The sequence below is a fragment of the Coregonus lavaretus genome (assembly GCF_964263955.1).
Source record: "Coregonus lavaretus genome assembly, contig: HAP1_SCAFFOLD_236, whole genome shotgun sequence".
Taxonomy (NCBI): Eukaryota; Metazoa; Chordata; class Actinopteri; order Salmoniformes; family Salmonidae; genus Coregonus; species Coregonus lavaretus.
In genome coordinates this window covers 473564-493715 of record NW_028163050.1, presented here as the reverse complement: position 1 = coordinate 493715, position 20152 = coordinate 473564, and the positions used below count along the sequence as shown (strand labels likewise).

The 20152-nt window shown below is 45.8% G+C and overlaps 1 protein-coding gene across 1 annotated transcript in view; it reads left to right on the top strand.

The window, feature by feature from the left end:
* The window catches only part of LOC311118556 (ribitol-5-phosphate transferase FKTN-like), a 34394-nt gene extending 15942 nt beyond the window's left edge, over positions 1–18452 (top strand). Inside the window, exons 8-10 of the mRNA XM_084193346.1 lie at positions 5236–5369; positions 12122–12246; positions 14158–18452. Of these exons, the coding sequence (XP_084049472.1) occupies positions 5236–5369; positions 12122–12246; positions 14158–14371 (473 nt within the window). The 3' untranslated portion in view covers positions 14372–18452. The remainder of the gene's footprint in view (positions 1–5235; positions 5370–12121; positions 12247–14157) is intronic.
* The last annotated feature ends 1700 nt before the right edge of the window (positions 18453–20152 follow it).

Genomic DNA, 20152 nt, shown 5'->3' with positions numbered 1-20152 from the left:
ACAGTATCACTCCCTACAGTATCATTACCTACAGTATCACTCCCTACAATATCACTCCCTACAGTATCTCTCCCTACAGTATCACTCCCTACAGTATCACTCCCTACAGTATCATTACCTACAGTATCACTCCCTACAGTATCACTCCCTACAGTATCATTACCTACAGTATCATTACCTACAGTATCACTCCCTACAGTATCCCTACCTACAGTATCACTCCCTACAGTATCATTACCTACAGTATCACTCCCTACAGTATCACTCCCTACAGTATCACTCCCTACAGTATCATTACCTACAGTATCACTCCCTACAGTATCATTACCTGCAGTATCTCTCCCTACAGTATCACTCCCTACAGTATCACTCCCTACAGTATCATTACCTGCAGTATCACTCCCTACAGTATCCTCCCTACAGTATCACTCCCTACAGTATCTCTCCCTACAGTATCTCTCCCTACAGTATCATTACCTACAGTATCACTCCCTACAGTATCACTCCCTACAGTATCACTCCCTACAGTATCACTCCCTACAGTATCACTCCCTACAGTATCACTCCCTACAGTATCATTACCTACAGTATCACTCCCTACAGTATCACTCCCTACAGTATTACTCCCTACAGTATCACTCCCTACAGTATCACTCCCTACAGTATCATTACCTACAGTATCACTCCCTACAGTATCACTCCCTACAGTATCACTCCCTACAGTATCACTCCCTACAGTATCACTCCCTACAGTATCATTACCTACAGTATCATTACCTACAGTATCACTCCCTACAGTATCACTCCCTACAGTATCATTACCTACAGTATCCCTACCTACAGTATCCCTACCTACAGTATCATTACCTACAGTATCATTACCTACAGTATCACTCCCTACAGTATCTCTCCCTACAGTATCACTCCCTACAGTATCATTACCTACAGTATCCCTACCTACAGTATCACTCCCTACAGTATCATTACCTACAGTATCACTCCCTACAGTATCACTCCCTACAGTATCCCTACCTACAGTATCACTCCCTACAGTATCATTACCTACAGTATCACTCCCTACAGTATCACTCCCTACAGTATCTCTCCCTACAGTATCATTACCTACAGTATTACTCCCTACAGTATCCCTACCTACAGTATCATTCCCTACAGTATCATTACCTACAGTATCACTCCCTACAATATCACTCCTTACAGTATCTCTCCCTACAGTATCACTCCCTACAGTATCACTCCCTACAGTATCATTACCTACAGTATCACTCCCTACAGTATCACTCCCTACAGTATCATTACCTACAGTATCATTACCTACAGTATCACTCCCTACAGTATCCCTACCTACAGTATCACTCCCTACAGTATCATTACCTACAGTATCACTCCCTACAGTATCACTCCCTACAGTATCACTCCCTACAGTATCATTACCTACAGTATCACTCCCTACAGTATCATTACCTGCAGTATCACTCCCTACAGTATCACTCCCTACAGTATCATTACCTGCAGTATCACTCCCTACAGTATCCTCCCTACAGTATCACTCCCTACAGTATCTCTCCCTACAGTATCTCTCCCTACAGTATCATTACCTACAGTATCTCTCTCTACAGTATCTCTCCCTTCAGTATCTCTCCCTACAGTATCATTACCTACAGTATCACTCCCTACAGTATCTCTCCCTACAGTATCACTCCCTACAGTATCATTACCTACAGTATCACTCCCTACAGTATCACTCCCTACAGTATCACTCCCTACAGTATCATTACCTACAGTATCACTCCCTACAGTATCACTCCCTACAGTATCACTCCCTACAGTATCATTACCTGCAGTATCTCTCCCTACAGTATCACTCCCTACAGTATCACTCCCTACAGTATCATTACCTGCAGTATCACTCCCTACAGTATCCTCCCTACAGTATCACTCCCTACAGTATCACTCCCTACAGTATCATTACCTGCAGTATCTCTCCCTACAGTATCACTCCCTACAGTATCACTCCCTACAGTATCATTACCTGCAGTATCACTCCCTACAGTATCCTCCCTACAGTATCACTCCCTACAGTATCTCTCCCTACAGTATCTCTCCCTACAGTATCATTACCTACAGTATCTCTCTCTACAGTATCTCTCCCTTCAGTATCTCTCCCTACAGTATCTCTCCCTACAGTATCACTCCCTACAATATCATTCCCTACAGTATCACTCCCTACAGTATTACTCCCTACAGTATCATTACCTACATTATCACTCCCTACAGTATCATTACCTGCAGTATCACTCCCTGCAGTATCATTACCTGCAGTATCACTCCCTACAGTATCACTCCCTACAGTATCACTCCCTACAGTATCATTACCTACAGTATCACTCCCTACAGTATCACTCCCTACAGTATCACTCCCTACAGTATCACTCCCTACAGTATCTCTCCCTACAGTATCATTACCTACAGTATCACTCCCTACAATATCATTACCTACAGTATCACTCCCTGCAGTATCACTCCCTACAGTATCACTCCCTACAGTATCATTACCTACAGTATCACTCCCTACAGTATCACTCCCTACAATATCATTACCTACAGTATCACTCCCTGCAGTATCACTCCCTACAGTATCCCTCCCTACAGTATCTCTCCCTACAGTATCACTCCCTGCAGTATCATTACCTGCAGTATCACTCCCTACAGTATCACTCCCTACAGTATCACTCCCTACAGTATCATTACCTACAGTATCACTCCCTACAGTATCACTCCCTACAATATCATTACCTACAGTATCACTCCCTGCAGTATCACTCCCTACAGTATCACTCCCTACAGTATCCTCCCTACAGTATCCTCCCTACAGTATCACTCCCTACAGTATCATTACCTACAGTATCACTCCCTACAGTATCACTCCCTACAGTATCATTACCTACAGTATCACTCCCTACAGTATCACTCCCTACAGTATCCTCCCTACAGTATCACTCCCTACAGTATCACTCCCTGCAGTATCACTCCCTACAGTATCACTCCCTACAGTATCATTACCTACAGTATCCTCCCTACAGTATCACTCCCTGCAGTATCATTACCTACAGTATCCTCCCTACAGTATCACTCCCTACAGTATCACTCCCTACAGTATCCTCCCTACAGTATCACTCCCTACAGTATCACTCCCTGCAGTATCACTCCCTACAGTATCACTCCCTACAGTATCATTACCTACAGTATCCTCCCTGCAGTATCACTCCCTACAGTATCACTCCCTACAGTATCTCTCCCTACAGTATCCTCCCTACAGTATCACTCCCTACAGTATCTCTCCCTACAGTATCACTCCCTACAGTATCACTCCCTACAGTATCACTCCCTACAGTATCACTCCCTACAGTATCCTCCCTACAGTATCATTACCTACAGTATCCTCCCTACAGTATCATTACCTACAGTATCACTCCCTACAGTATCACTCCCTACAGTATCACTCCCTACAGTATCTTTCCCTACAGTATCATTACCTACAGTATCACTCCCTACAGTATCTCTCTCTACAGTATCATTACCTACAGTATCCTCCCTACAGTATCATTACCTACAGTATCATTACCTACAGTATCTCTCCCTACAGTATCATTACCTACGTATCACTCCCTACAGTATCTCTCCCTACAGTATCTCTCCCTACAGTATCACTCCCTACAGTATCACTCCCTACAGTATCTCTCCCTACAGTATCATTACCTACAGTATCACTCCCTACAGTATCACTCCCTACAGTATCTCTCCCTACAGTATCACTCCCTACAGTATCACTCCCTACAGTATCACTCCCTACAGTATCTCTCCCTACAGTATCCTCCCTACAGTATCACTCCCTACAGTATCACTCCCTACAGTATCACTCCCTACAGTATCACTCCCTACAGTATCATTACCTACAGTATCATTACCTACAGTATCACTCCCTACAGTATCACTCCCTACAGTATCACTCCCTACAGTATCCTCCCTACAGTATCTCTCCCTACAGTATCACTCCCTACAGTATCACTCCCTACAGTATCTCTCCCTACAGTATCATTACCTACAGTATCACTCCCTACAGTATCTCTCCCTACAGTATCACTCCCTACAGTATCACTCCCTACAGTATCTCTCCCTACAGTATCATTACCTACAGTATCACTCCCTACAGTATCTCTCCCTACAGTATCACTCCCTACAGTATCACTCCCTACAGTATCTCTCCCTACAGTATCACTCCCTACAGTATCACTCCCTACAGTATCCTCCCTACAGTATCTCTCCCTACAGTATCACTCCCTACAGTATCACTCCCTACAGTATCACTCCCTACAGTATCATTACCTACAGTATCACTCCCTACAGTATCACTCCCTACAGTATCACTCCCTACAGTATCTCTCCCTACAGTATCCTCCCTACAGTATCACTCCCTACAGTATCACTCCCTACAGTATCTCTCCCTACAGTATCTCTCCCTACAGTATCACTCCCTACAGTATCACTCCCTACAGTATCACTCCCTACAGTATCACTCCCTACAGTATCTCTCCCTACAGTATCCTCCCTACAGTATCACTCCCTACAGTATCACTCCCTACAGTATCTCTCCCTACAGTATCTCTCCCTACAGTATCACTCCCTACAGTATCACTCCCTACAGTATCACTCCCTACAGTATCACTCCCTACAGTATCCTCCCTACAGTATCACTCCCTACAGTATCATTACCTACAGTATCATTACCTACAGTATCATTACCTACAGTATCTCTCCCTACAGTATCACTCCCTACAGTATCACTCCCTACAGTATCTCTCCCTACAGTATCATTACCTACAGTATTACTCCCTACAGTATCATTACCTACAGTATCTCTCCCTACAGTATCTCTCCCTACAGTATCATTACCTACAGTATCCTCCCTACAGTATCACTCCCTACAGTATCTCTCCCTACAGTATCATTACCTACAGTATCTCTCCCTACAGTATCACTCCCTACAGTATCATTACCTACAGTATCCTCCCTACAGTATCACTCCCTACAGTATCTCTCCCTACAGTATCACTCCCTACAGTATCACTTCCTACAGTATCACTCCCTACAGTATCACTTCCTACAGTATCACTACCTACAGGTTGACATGGCCTTGGTCTCTGCTCCTCTCCTCAGGTTGGTTTCGGCAGTGCAGTATCATTAGCTACAGTAAAGATGTGGACCTGGGCATCTGGATTAAAGACTACAGACATGATATCACTCAAGCTTTTCAAAAGGCTGGCCTTCCGTTAAAACACAAGTTTGGAAAGGTACATTATGTTTCCGATCATAAAAGAGATACTATTAGAAAGATCATTTTGGTTCATTTGTGTGTTCCAAATGGCACCCTATTCTATAGTGCACTACTTTTGATCTGGGTCCTGGTCCAAAGTAGTGCACTAAATAGTGAATAGGGTGCCATTTCAGAAGTATCGCCAGTCAATGTGTTGTATCTGGAACTGTCCTTCCAGGGTTAATGGTATCATGTTATGTGTCTCTGTTCATGTGGACAGCCTGGATCTGTCCTTCCAGGGTTAATGGTATCATGTTATGTGTCTCTGTTCAGGTGGACAGCCTGGATCTGTCCTTCCAGGGTTAATGGTATCATGTTATGTGTCTCTGTTCAGGTGGACAGCCTGGATCTGTCCTTCCAGGGTTAATGGTATCATGTTATGTGTCTCTGTTCAGGTGGACAGCCTGGATCTGTCCTTCCAGGGTTAATGGTATCATGTTATGTGTCTCTGTTCAGGTGGACAGCCTGGAACTGTCCTTCCAGGGTTAATGGTATCATGTTATGTGTCTCTGTTCAGGTGGACAGCCTGGATCTGTCCTTCCAGGGTTAATGGTATCATGTTATGTGTCTCTGTTCAGGTGGACAGCCTGGATCTGTCCTTCCAGGGTTAATGGGATCATGTTATGTGTCTCTGTTCAGGTGGACAGCCTGGATCTGTCCTTCCAGGGTTAATGGTATCATGTTATGTGTCTCTGTTCAGGTGGTGGACAGCCTGGATCTGTCCTTCCAGGGTTAATGGTATCATGTTATGTGTCTCTGTTCAGGTGGACAGCCTGGATCTGTCCTTCCAGGGTTAATGGTATCATGTTATGTGTCTCTGTTCAGGTGGACAGCCTGGATCTGTCCTTCCAGGGTTAATGGTATCATGTTATGTGTCTCTGTTCATGTGGACAGCCTGGATCTGTCCTTCCAGGGTTAATGGTATCATGTTATGTGTCTCTGTTCAGGTGGACAGCCTGGATCTGTCCTTCCAGGGTTAATGGTATCATGTTATGTGTCTCTGTTCAGGTGGACAGCCTGGATCTGTCCTTCCAGGGTTAATGGTATCATGTTATGTGTCTCTGTTCAGGTGGACAGCCTGGATCTGTCCTTCCAGGGTTAATGGTATCATGTTATGTGTCTCTGTTCAGGTGGACAGCCTGGATCTGTCCTTCCAGGGTTAATGGTATCATGTTATGTGTCTCTGTTCAGGTGGACAGCCTGGATCTGTCCTTCCAGGGTTAATGGTATCATGTTATGTGTCTCTGTTCAGGTGGACAGCCTGGATCTGTCCTTCCAGGGTTAATGGTATCATGTTATGTGTCTCTGTTCAGGTGGACAGCCTGGAACTGTCCTTCCAGGGTTAATGGTATCATGTTATGTGTCTCTGTTCAGGTGGACAGCCTGGATCTGTCCTTCCAGGGTTAATGGTATCATGTTATGTGTCTCTGTTCAGGTGGACAGCCTGGATCTGTCCTTCCAGGGTTAATGGTATCATGTTATGTCTCTGTTCAGGTGGACAGCCTGGATCTGTCCTTCCAGGGTTAATGGTATCATGTTATGTGTCTCTGTTCAGGTGGACAGCCTGGATCTGTCCTTCCAGGGTTAATGGTATCATGTTATGTGTCTCTGTTCAGGTGGACAGCCTGGATCTGTCCTTCCAGGGTTAATGGTATCATGTTATGTGTCTCTGTTCAGGTGGACAGCCTGGATCTGTCCTTCCAGGGTTAATGGTATCATGTTATGTGTCTCTGTTCAGGTGGACAGCCTGGATCTGTCCTTCCAGGGTTAATGGTATCATGTTATGTGTCTCTGTTCAGGTGGACAGCCTGGATCTGTCCTTCCAGGGTTAATGGTATCATGTTATGTGTCTCTGTTCAGGTGGACAGCCTGGATCTGTCCTTCCAGGGTTAATGGTATCATGTTATGTGTCTCTGTTCAGGTGGACAGCCTGGATCTGTCCTTCCAGGGTTAATGGTATCATGTTATGTGTCTCTGTTCAGGTGGACAGCCTGGATCTGTCCTTCCAGGGTTAATGGTATCATGTTATGTGTCTCTGTTCAGGTGGACAGCCTGGATCTGTCCTTCCAGGGTTAATGGTATCATGTTATGTGTCTCTGTTCAGGTGGACAGCCTGGATCTGTCCTTCCAGGGTTAATGGTATCATGTTATGTGTCTCTGTTCAGGTGGACAGCCTGGATCTGTCCTTCCAGGGTTAATGGTATCATGTTATGTCTCTGTTCAGGTGGACAGCCTGGATCTGTCCTTCCAGGGTTAATGGTATCATGTTATGTGTCTCTGTTCAGGTGGACAGCCTGGATCTGTCCTTCCAGGGTTAATGGTATCATGTTATGTGTCTCTGTTCAGGTGGACAGCCTGGATCTGTCCTTCCAGGGTTAATGGTATCATGTTATGTGTCTCTGTTCAGGTGGACAGCCTGGATCTGTCCTTCCAGGGTTAATGGTATCATGTTATGTGTCTCTGTTCAGGTGGACAGCCTGGATCTGTCCTTCCAGGGTTAATGGTATCATGTTATGTGTCTGTTCAGGTGGACAGCCTGGATCTGTCCTTCCAGGGTTAATGGTATCATGTTATGTGTCTGTTCAGGTGGACAGCCTGGATCTGTCCTTCCAGGGTTAATGGTATCATGTTATGTGTCTCTGTTCAGGTGGACAGCCTGGATCTGTCCTTCCAGGGTTAATGGTATCATGTTATGTGTCTCTGTTCAGGTGGACAGCCTGGATCTGTCCTTCCAGGGTTAATGGTATCATGTTATGTGTCTCTGTTCAGGTGGACAGCCTGGATCTGTCCTTCCAGGGTTAATGGTATCATGTTATGTGTCTCTGTTCAGGTGGACAGCCTGGATCTGTCCTTCCAGGGTTAATGGTATCATGTTATGTGTCTCTGTTCAGGTGGACAGCCTGGATCTGTCCTTCCAGGGTTAATGTTATCATGTTATGTGTCTCTGTTCAGGTGGACAGCCTGGATCTGTCCTTCCAGGGTTAATGGTATCATGTTATGTGTCTCTGTTCAGGTGGACAGCCTGGAACTGTCCTTCCAGGGTTAATGGTATCATGTTATGTGTCTCTGTTCAGGTGGACAGCCTGGATCTGTCCTTCCAGGGTTAATGGTATCATGTTATGTGTCTCTGTTCAGGTGGACAGCCTGGATCTGTCCTTCCAGGGTTAATGGTATCATGTTATGTGTCTCTGTTCAGGTGGACAGCCTGGAACTGTCCTTCCAGGGTTAATGGTATCATGTTATGTGTCTCTGTTCAGGTGGACAGCCTGGATCTGTCCTTCCAGGGTTAATGGTATCATGTTATGTGTCTCTGTTCAGGTGGACAGCCTGGATCTGTCCTTCCAGGGTTAATGGTATCATGTTATGTGTCTCTGTTCAGGTGGACAGCCTGGATCTGTCCTTCCAGGGTTAATGGTATCATGTTATGTGTCTCTGTTCAGGTGGACAGCCTGGATCTGTCCTTCCAGGGTTAATGGTATCATGTTATGTGTCTCTGTTCAGGTGGACAGCCTGGATCTGTCCTTCCAGGGTTAATGGTATCATGTTATGTGTCTCTGTTCAGGTGGACAGCCTGGATCTGTCCTTCCAGGGTTAATGGTATCATGTTATGTGTCTCTGTTCAGGTGGACAGCCTGGATCTGTCCTTCCAGGGTTAATGGTATCATGTTATGTGTCTCTGTTCAGGTGGACAGCCTGGATCTGTCCTTCCAGGGTTAATGGTATCATGTTATGTGTCTCTGTTCAGGTGGACAGTCTGGATCTGTCCTTCCAGGGTTAATGGTATCATGTTATGTGTCTCTGTTCAGGTGGACAGCCTGGATCTGTCCTTCCAGGGTTAATGGTATCATGTTATGTGTCTCTGTTCAGGTGGACAGCCTGGAACTGTCCTTCCAGGGTTAATGGTATCATGTTATGTGTCTCTGTTCAGGTGGACAGCCTGGATCTGTCCTTCCAGGGTTAATGGTATCATGTTATGTGTCTCTGTTCAGGTGGACAGCCTGGATCTGTCCTTCCAGGGTTAATGGTATCATGTTATGTCTCTGTTCAGGTGGACAGCCTGGATCTGTCCTTCCAGGGTTAATGGTATCATGTTATGTGTCTCTGTTCAGGTGGACAGCCTGGATCTGTCCTTCCAGGGTTAATGGTATCATGTTATGTGTCTCTGTTCAGGTGGACAGCCTGGATCTGTCCTTCCAGGGTTAATGGTATCATGTTATGTGTCTCTGTTCAGGTGGACAGCCTGGATCTGTCCTTCCAGGGTTAATGGTATCATGTTATGTGTCTCTGTTCAGGTGGACAGCCTGGATCTGTCCTTCCAGGGTTAATGGTATCATGTTATGTGTCTCTGTTCAGGTGGACAGCCTGGATCTGTCCTTCCAGGGTTAATGGTATCATGTTATGTGTCTCTGTTCAGGTGGACAGCCTGGATCTGTCCTTCCAGGGTTAATGGTATCATGTTATGTGTCTCTGTTCAGGTGGACAGCCTGGATCTGTCCTTCCAGGGTTAATGGTATCATGTTATGTGTCTCTGTTCAGGTGGACAGCCTGGATCTGTCCTTCCAGGGTTAATGGTATCATGTTATGTGTCTCTGTTCAGGTGGACAGCCTGGATCTGTCCTTCCAGGGTTAATGGTATCATGTTATGTGTCTCTGTTCAGGTGGACAGCCTGGATCTGTCCTTCCAGGGTTAATGGTATCATGTTATGTGTCTCTGTTCAGGTGGACAGCCTGGATCTGTCCTTCCAGGGTTAATGGTATCATGTTATGTCTCTGTTCAGGTGGACAGCCTGGATCTGTCCTTCCAGGGTTAATGGTATCATGTTATGTGTCTCTGTTCAGGTGGACAGCCTGGATCTGTCCTTCCAGGGTTAATGGTATCATGTTATGTGTCTCTGTTCAGGTGGACAGCCTGGATCTGTCCTTCCAGGGTTAATGGTATCATGTTATGTGTCTCTGTTCAGGTGGACAGCCTGGATCTGTCCTTCCAGGGTTAATGGTATCATGTTATGTGTCTCTGTTCAGGTGGACAGCCTGGATCTGTCCTTCCAGGGTTAATGGTATCATGTTATGTGTCTGTTCAGGTGGACAGCCTGGATCTGTCCTTCCAGGGTTAATGGTATCATGTTATGTGTCTGTTCAGGTGGACAGCCTGGATCTGTCCTTCCAGGGTTAATGGTATCATGTTATGTGTCTCTGTTCAGGTGGACAGCCTGGATCTGTCCTTCCAGGGTTAATGGTATCATGTTATGTGTCTCTGTTCAGGTGGACAGCCTGGATCTGTCCTTCCAGGGTTAATGGTATCATGTTATGTGTCTCTGTTCAGGTGGACAGCCTGGATCTGTCCTTCCAGGGTTAATGGTATCATGTTATGTGTCTCTGTTCAGGTGGACAGCCTGGATCTGTCCTTCCAGGGTTAATGGTATCATGTTATGTGTCTCTGTTCAGGTGGACAGCCTGGATCTGTCCTTCCAGGGTTAATGGTATCATGTTATGTGTCTCTGTTCAGGTGGTGGACAGCCTGGATCTGTCCTTCCAGGGTTAATGGTATCATGTTATGTGTCTCTGTTCAGGTGGACAGCCTGGATCTGTCCTTCCAGGGTTAATGTTATCATGTTATGTGTCTCTGTTCAGGTGGACAGCCTGGATCTGTCCTTCCAGGGTTAATGGTATCATGTTATGTGTCTCTGTTCAGGTGGACAGCCTGGAACTGTCCTTCCAGGGTTAATGGTATCATGTTATGTGTCTCTGTTCAGGTGGACAGCCTGGATCTGTCCTTCCAGGGTTAATGGTATCATGTTATGTGTCTCTGTTCAGGTGGACAGCCTGGATCTGTCCTTCCAGGGTTAATGGTATCATGTTATGTGTCTCTGTTCAGGTGGACAGCCTGGAACTGTCCTTCCAGGGTTAATGGTATCATGTTATGTGTCTCTGTTCAGGTGGACAGCCTGGATCTGTCCTTCCAGGGTTAATGGTATCATGTTATGTGTCTCTGTTCAGGTGGACAGCCTGGATCTGTCCTTCCAGGGTTAATGGTATCATGTTATGTGTCTCTGTTCAGGTGGACAGCCTGGATCTGTCCTTCCAGGGTTAATGGTATCATGTTATGTGTCTCTGTTCAGGTGGACAGCCTGGATCTGTCCTTCCAGGGTTAATGGTATCATGTTATGTGTCTCTGTTCAGGTGGACAGCCTGGATCTGTCCTTCCAGGGTTAATGGTATCATGTTATGTGTCTCTGTTCAGGTGGACAGCCTGGATCTGTCCTTCCAGGGTTAATGGTATCATGTTATGTGTCTCTGTTCAGGTGGACAGCCTGGATCTGTCCTTCCAGGGTTAATGGTATCATGTTATGTGTCTCTGTTCAGGTGGACAGCCTGGATCTGTCCTTCCAGGGTTAATGGTATCATGTTATGTGTCTCTGTTCAGGTGGACAGCCTGGATCTGTCCTTCCAGGGTTAATGGTATCATGTTATGTGTCTCTGTTCAGGTGGACAGCCTGGATCTGTCCTTCCAGGGTTAATGGTATCATGTTATGTGTCTCTGTTCAGGTGGACAGCCTGGATCTGTCCTTCCAGGGTTAATGGTATCATGTTATGTGTCTCTGTTCAGGTGGACAGCCTGGATCTGTCCTTCCAGGGTTAATGGTATCATGTTATGTGTCTCTGTTCAGGTGGACAGCCTGGATCTGTCCTTCCAGGGTTAATGGTATCATGTTATGTGTCTCTGTTCAGGTGGAGGACAGCCTGGAACTGTCCTTCCAGGGCCTGGATGTTAAACTGGACATTTTCTTCTTCTACGAGGAGACTGACGTCGTGTGGAACGGAGGAACCCAAGCTAAGAGTGGGAAGAAATTCAAGTAAGTCTCTGTTTCACTATTACTATACGTTATAAAGCCGAGTCACTGTTGCTTAGTGATAGACTGTAACAAAAACTACAGGTAACACGTTTTCAATCTGTTGACCTTCAGGCTTTTTAAAATTTATTTTTATGTATTTAGAAATGCAATCGCACATCTGAGCTATCTTTGATGCAGGTACCATGGTAACAGTTGAATAACATGAGAAAAAATACGAAACCTGCACACTGCTCCTGCTGGCATCACATCTCTTTATTAAGCTTTACGTATCGGCCTCAAGGCCTTCGTCAGAGTTTCTGATTTGCACCCTTACGTAGACATAGCCCCACCCACATCCGTTCAATGTATCGAATGGGGTCGGAGTCGAGCGAAAATAATCGTGTGTTACCAAATATAACAAGAGGACAGTAAGTGGTGGGTTCTTAAATTCAGCTGGGTCCGATGATAAAACATGCCAGTGTTTTCTTGACAGCATCTCCAACTTTCCACGAGTTCAAAGTATAATGTGGAGGTGAACATTCCAGAATGTTCTTTAGCTCTAGAGGGTCATGTGTTCCCTAATGCCAAATTAAGAACTTTGAACTTGCGCAAAGTGGGAGACTGGTCTCATAGCACGTATAGTCTAGCAACGCAAGGGTTGCGTGTTCAAATCTCATCACAGACAACTTTTGCGTTTTTAGCTAATTAGCAACATTGCAACTACTTGCTACTTTTTTTTAGCTACTTTGCAACGACCTAACCCCTAGAGCTAGCTGATGTTAGCGTTAGCTACCTAGCTAACTTTAGCCACAACAAATTGGAATTCATAACATATCATATGTTTTAGCAAAAAACGTAACATATTGTCCAGATTGCAATTCGTAAACATATCATACGAATTGTAAATTCGTAACATATCGTACAAAATGGATGATGGACATCCACAAATACATACCATACGAAACGTAACATCTCATACTAAATGGAGTGTCTCGGATTTACGTACAGAATAGTACGAAATGCTCTGAGACCACGTTGTATTTACAGTTGTTTTTAAAAATAATTAGCAGTGTTTTTGTCCCAGTTACTAACCAGCGGTTACCAATGCTTCTCCTTCTCCCTCCTGTCAGATACAGTATGTGTTCCCTAAATGTACTCTCTGCAGACCTTCAGGCTTTGTTGAGATGTTTTAGTATATGTTTTTAAAATGTGTAGTAGAGATGCTTTCAAATATGTGGACACCAGCTCGTCGAACATCTCATTCCAAAATCATGGGCATTAATATGGAGTTGGTCCCCCCTTTGCTGCTATAACAGCCTCCACTCTTCTGGGAAGGCTTTCCACTAGATGTTGGAACATTGCTGCAGGGACTTGCTTCCTTTCAGCCACAAGACCATTAGTGAGGTCAGGCACTGATGTTGGGCGAGCTTTACAAAACTCCCGACGAACAGTTCTTGTGCTGACGTTGCTTCCAGAGGCAGTTTGGAACTCGGTAATGAGTGTTGCAACTGAGGACAGCACTCGGCGGTCCCGTTCTGTGAGCTTGTGTGGCCTACCACTTCACGGCTGAGCCGTTGTTGCTCCTAGACGTTCCACTTCACAATATCAACACTTACAGTTGACCGGGGGCAGCTCTAGCAGGGCAGACATTTGACGAACTGACTTGTCGGAAAGGTGGCATCCTATGACGGTGCCACGTTGGAAGTCACTGAGCTCTTCAGTAAAGCCATTCTACTGCCAATGTTTATCTATGGAGATTGCATGGCTGTGGGCTCGATTTTATACACCTGTCAGCCATGGGTGTGGCTGAAATAGCCGAATCCACTAATTTGAAGGGGTGTCCACATACTTGTGTATATTTAGTGTATATTTAAATATGTTTTTGATACCATTCCAGACTTACTAACCAGAGACTCCTACCTGTTCTGTTAGGTATGTGTTCCCTAAGTTTACTCTCTGCTGGTCTGAGCTGATGGACCTCAAGGTGCGGGTCCCATGTGAGACGCTGGACTATGTGTCAGCTAACTACGGCCCCTCCTGGAACACACCTGTAAAGACCTGGGACTGGAAGAGCTCTCCGCCCAACGTGCAGGACAACGGGGTGTGGCCTGTCAGGGACTGGGATGAGGTCATTCAGGTGTACTGACACACTGCTACACCTGTACTGACTAGTACACTACATAATGAGGGCACTGTATGAGATTGCACTACATCAGAGTAGACTACGTTGGAGAGTACACTTAAACCACACGGAAGAAAATGGACTGAAACAGGGATTGACTATCTGGACTGACTGTCTGGACTGTATCTGGACTGACTGTCTGGACTGACTGTCTGGACTGACTATCTGGACTGACTGTCTGGACTGACTATCTGGACTGACTGTCTGGACTGACTATCTGGACTGACTGTCTGGACTGACTATCTGGGCTGACTATCTGGACCGACTGTCTGGACTGACTATCTGGACTGACTGTCTGGACTGACTATCTGGGCTGACTATCTGGACCGACTGTCTGGACTGACTATCTGGACTGACTATCTGGACTGACTATCTGGACTGACTGTCTGGACTGACTATCTGGACCGACTGTCTGGACTGTATCTGGACTGACTGTCTGGACTGACTGTCTGGACTGACTATCTGGACTGACTGTCTGGACTGACTATCTGGACTGACTGTCTGGACTGTATCTGGACTGACTGTCTGGACTGACTGTCTGGACTGACTGTCTGGACTGTATCTGGACTGACTGTCTGGACTGACTGTCTGGACTGACTATCTGGACTGACTGTCTGGACTGACTGTCTGGACTGACTGTCTGGACTGACTGTCTGGACTGACTATCTGGACTGACTGTCTGGACTGACTGTCTGGACTGTATCTGGACTGACTCTCTGGACTGTATCTGGACTGACTCTCTGGACTGACTATCTGGACTGACTGTCTGGACTGACTGTCTGGACTGACTCTCTGGACTGACTATCTGGACCGACTGTCTGGACTGTATCTGGACTGACTGTCTGGACTGACTGTCTGGACTGACTATCTGGACTGACTGTCTGGACTGACTGTCTGGACTGACTGTCTGGACTGACTGTCTGGACTGACTGTCTGGACTGACTATCTGGACTGACTGTCTGGACTGACTGTCTGGACTGTATCTGGACTGACTCTCTGGACTGTATCTGGACTGACTCTCTGGACTGACTATCTGGACTGACTGTCTGGACTGACTGTCTGGACTGACTCTCTGGACTGACTCTCTGGACTGACTATCTGGACTGACTGTCTGGACTGACTATCTGGACCGACTCTCTGGACTGTATCTGGACTGACTCTCTGGACTGACTATCTGGACTGACTCTCTGGACTGACTATCTGGACTGACTGTCTGGACTGACTCTCTGGACCGACTATCTGGACTGACTGTCTGGACTGACTCTCTGGACTGACTCTCTGGACTGACTCTCTGGACTGACTATCTGGACTGACTGTCTGGACTGACTCTCTGGACCGACTATCTGGACTGACTGTCTGGACTGACTCTCTGGACTGACTCTCTGGACTGACTCTCTGGACTGACTATCTGGACTGACTGTCTGGACTGACTATCTGGACCGACTCTCTGGACTGTATCTGGACTGACTCTCTGGACTGACTATCTGGACTGACTCTCTGGACTGACTATCTGGACTGACTGTCTGGACTGACTCTCTGGACCGACTATCTGGACTGACTGTCTGGACTGACTCTCTGGACTGACTCTCTGGACTGACTCTCTGGACTGACTATCTGGACTGACTGTCTGGACTGACTCTCTGGACTGTTTAACTGAACTTTTCAATAAGAAACACTTGTCTTTGTACGTTTTGCTACGGCGTCCTCCATACGACCCTGAGTACACTACTCCGAAGTACACTACACCTGAGTACACTACTCCGAAGTACACTACACCTGAAAACACTACACCAAAGTAGCAACTTTAAAGCCTACTACTAAAGGTTGTGAGATGTGCGTTTTGAACTTACCGTTGACTGTTTGGTTGTAAACTGCAGACCACCCAATACTGGACTCTCGTCATCCTTTGGACTGAAGCAGCTGTCTATTGATATGGAATGTGTGTTCCTTGTTTGAAGTACTGTATTATGTTGACAAAAACATGTCATAGACGTTTGAATAGCTACTGACATGACTTACTACTGACGTGTTGCCCAGTTGGGTAGGCCCAGGGTAAGGCCGTATTACAGCCTTGGTTACTTTGGATAGGCCCAGGGTAAGGCCGTATTACAGCCTTGGTTACTTTGGATAGGCCCAGGGTAAGGCCGTATTACAGCCTTGGTTACTTTGGATAGGCCCAGGGTAAGGCCGTATTACAGCCTTGGTTACTTTGGATAGGCCCAGGGTAAGGCCGTATTACAGCCTTGGTTACTTTGGATAGGCCCAGGGTAAGGCCGTATTACAGCCTTGGTTACTTTGGATAGGCCCAGGGTAAGGCCGTATTACAGCCTTGGTTACTTTGGGTAGGCCCAGGGTAAGGCCGTGTTACAGCCTTGGTTACTTTGGGTAGGCCCAGGGTAAGGCCGTGTTACAGCCTTGGTTACTTTATATCACGTTATTACGGCCTTGGTTACTTGATATCACGTTATTACAGCCTTGGTTACTTGATATCATGTTATTACAGCCTTGGTTACTTGATATCACGTTATTACAGCCTTGGTTACTTGATATCACGTTATTACAGCCTTGGTTACTTGATATCACGTTATTACAGCCTTGGTTACTTGATATCACGTTATTACAGCCTTGGTTACTTGATATCACGTTATTACAGCCTTGGTTACTTGATATCACGTTATTACAGCCTTGGTTACTTGATATCACGTTATTACGGCCTTGGTTACTTGATATCATGTTATTACGGCCTTGGTTACTTGATATCACGTTATTACGGCCTTGGTTACTTGATATCACGTTATTACGGCCTTGGTTACTTGATATCACGTTATTACGGCCTTGGTTACTTGATATCATGTTATTACGGCCTTGGTTACTTGATATCACGTTATTACGGCCTTGGTTACTTGATATCACGTTATTACAGCCTTGGTTACTTGATATCACGTTATTACAGCCTTGGTTACTTGATATCACGTTATTACGGCCTTGGTTACTTGATATCACGTTATTACAGCCTTGGTTACTTGATATCACGTTATTATAGCCTTGGTTACTTGATATCACGTTATTACGGCCTTGGTTACTTGATATCACGTTATTACAGCCTTGGTTACTTGATATCACGTTATTACAGCCTTGGTTACTTGATATCATGTTATTACGGCCTTGGTTACTTGATATCACGTTATTACGGCCTTGGTTACTTGATATCACGTTATTACAGCCTTGGTTACTTGATATCACGTTATTACGGCCTTGGTTACTTGATATCACGTTATTACAGCCTTGGTTACTTGATATCACGTTATTACAGCCTTGGTTACTTGATATCACGTTATTACAGCCTTGGTTACTTGATATCACGTTATTACAGCCTTGGTTACTTGATATCACGTTATTACAGCCTTGGTTACTTGATATCATGTTATTACGGCCTTGGTTACTTGATATCACGTTATTACAGCCTTGGTTACTTGATATCACGTTATTACGGCCTTGGTTACTTGATATCACGTTATTACGGCCTTGGTTACTTGATATCACGTTATTACGGCCTTGGTTACTTGATATCACGTTATTACGGCCTTGGTTACTTGATATCACGTTATTACGGCCTTGGTTACTTGATATCACGTTATTACAGCCTTGGTTACTTGATATCACGTTATTACGGCCTTGGTTACTTGATATCACGTTATTACAGCCTTGGTTACTTGATATCACGTTATTATAGCCTTGGTTACTTGATATCACGTTATTACGGCCTTGGTTACTTGATATCACGTTATTACAGCCTTGGTTACTTGATATCACGTTATTACAGCCTTGGTTACTTGATATCATGTTATTACGGCCTTGGTTACTTGACGTGCTAGGTGGTGGTGATGACCACTGACTGAACTTGATTATTGTGTGTGTCCCAAATTGCACCATATTTCCTACATTGGGAGTGGACATTATGTTCACATTGTATATATTTTATGCCTCTTGTGTTTCAGGAATCATTGATTTGCCAACAAATCTTAATAAAGATCCAACTGTCTTACTTTCCTTTGGATTGAGTTTTGTCATCATCGTTGTTGAAGGGAACTATGCTCACGCTAGCCTGAGTGCCAGTATGTTTGTGCTATCATGCCAACTCCTTGTCACTCATTTAGCTTGACAATGACAGCATTGGAGTTATCAAGAGAACAAACAAATCTGGGACCAGGCTATGCTCACCAGCTGACAGCTCCCGATTTCTAAAATGATTAAAAGCTTTGACATGATGGAGACAGGTCAGAAATATGCAGCGTTCCATAGAACAACCACGGACCAGAACCCTAGAATGAAAACACTGTGCGTGGCTCCGCTCTGTATAGTTGGCATATAACAGCACGTGGAACTGTTTCCTGTACTTCATCTCATCTGTGTGTTGCTGCATTTCATGGTTGTAGCAACTTCATAAAAAGGCATTTTTAAGGCTACCTCTTACGCAGTGTGCTGGTTTTCCCTTCGAAACATTCCTGAATGGGAGAGATTATGTAGTCCTGAAATTGCTGGCAGTCTGCCAGTAGTGTTGCCGCAGACCATGTGACAAGTCTTTACAACACCATGTCCGCATCCCAAATGGCACCCTTATTCACTAAATAGTGCACTACTTTTGATGGGCTCTGGTCAAAACTAGTGCACTGTATAGGGAATAGGGTTCCATTTGGGAAGTAGTCTATTCGTCCAGAGGTTCCCAGGACTTCTCCTCAGTCAGTTTTTCCTCATTACCTCACCGTGCCTGCTGTGTTGGTGCTGCCTGCACTGGGCCTGCTGTGTTGGTGCTGCCTGCACTGGGCCTGCTGTGTTGGTGTTGCTGCCTGCACTGGGCCTGCTGTGTTGGTGCTGCTGCCTGCACTGGGCCTGCTGTGTTGGTGCTGCTGCCTGTACTGGGCCTGCTGTGTTGGTGCTGCTGCCTGCACTGGGCCTGCTGTGGTGCTGCTGCCTGCACTGGGCCTGCTGTGGTGCTGCTGCCTGCACTGGGCCTGCTGTGTTGGTGCTGCTGCCTGCACTGGGCCTGCTCCTACTCTGCTCCAGTCCGTGTGTGTCTGGGGGGCAAGGTGCGGATCTGGCCAGCATGAAGATCCTGTCACAGAGGGGTCACCAGATCACTGTGATCGCACACCGTCAGCAACAGTTTCCTCGACGTCGCCGGCTACCGCTTCGAGATCCTCCAGGTTCCCTTCACCGGGCAGGAAGTCAAGGAGTAGACGGATAAGATGCTGAGATACTGGAAATACGACATGCCCAATGGCAATTTAATCCAGTCATCAGTGAAGGTCAAGGCCACGATAGATGTTGGCGTGAGGCAGAAACAGGAAGTCTGCAAAGCGCTGTTATCTGAGCTGCTGGAGAGACTGTGGAGTGAACAGTATGACGTTCTGCCCTCTGACCCCAGCAGTATAGATGGGGAGCTTCTTGCAGAGACTACCCTTCGTCCTCACGATGCGCTTCTTCTTTGGTAACAAACACCATGGAACGACTTTGCAGGCAAATGCCATCACCTCTTTTTTTGATGTCCCAGGCAATGGTTTTGAATACACTGACAAAATGACTTTTGCTCAGCGACTGAAAAACCCTGTTTTGAATATCTCAAGACATCTTGTTCAAAGATCGTGGCAGCAACGAGGTTTTTGGTAAAGATATATAGCTCCATCATATTCAAGAGTCAGTGGTAGCCATACCTTCGGTTTGTTTGACCTTTAACCGAGCCCATCT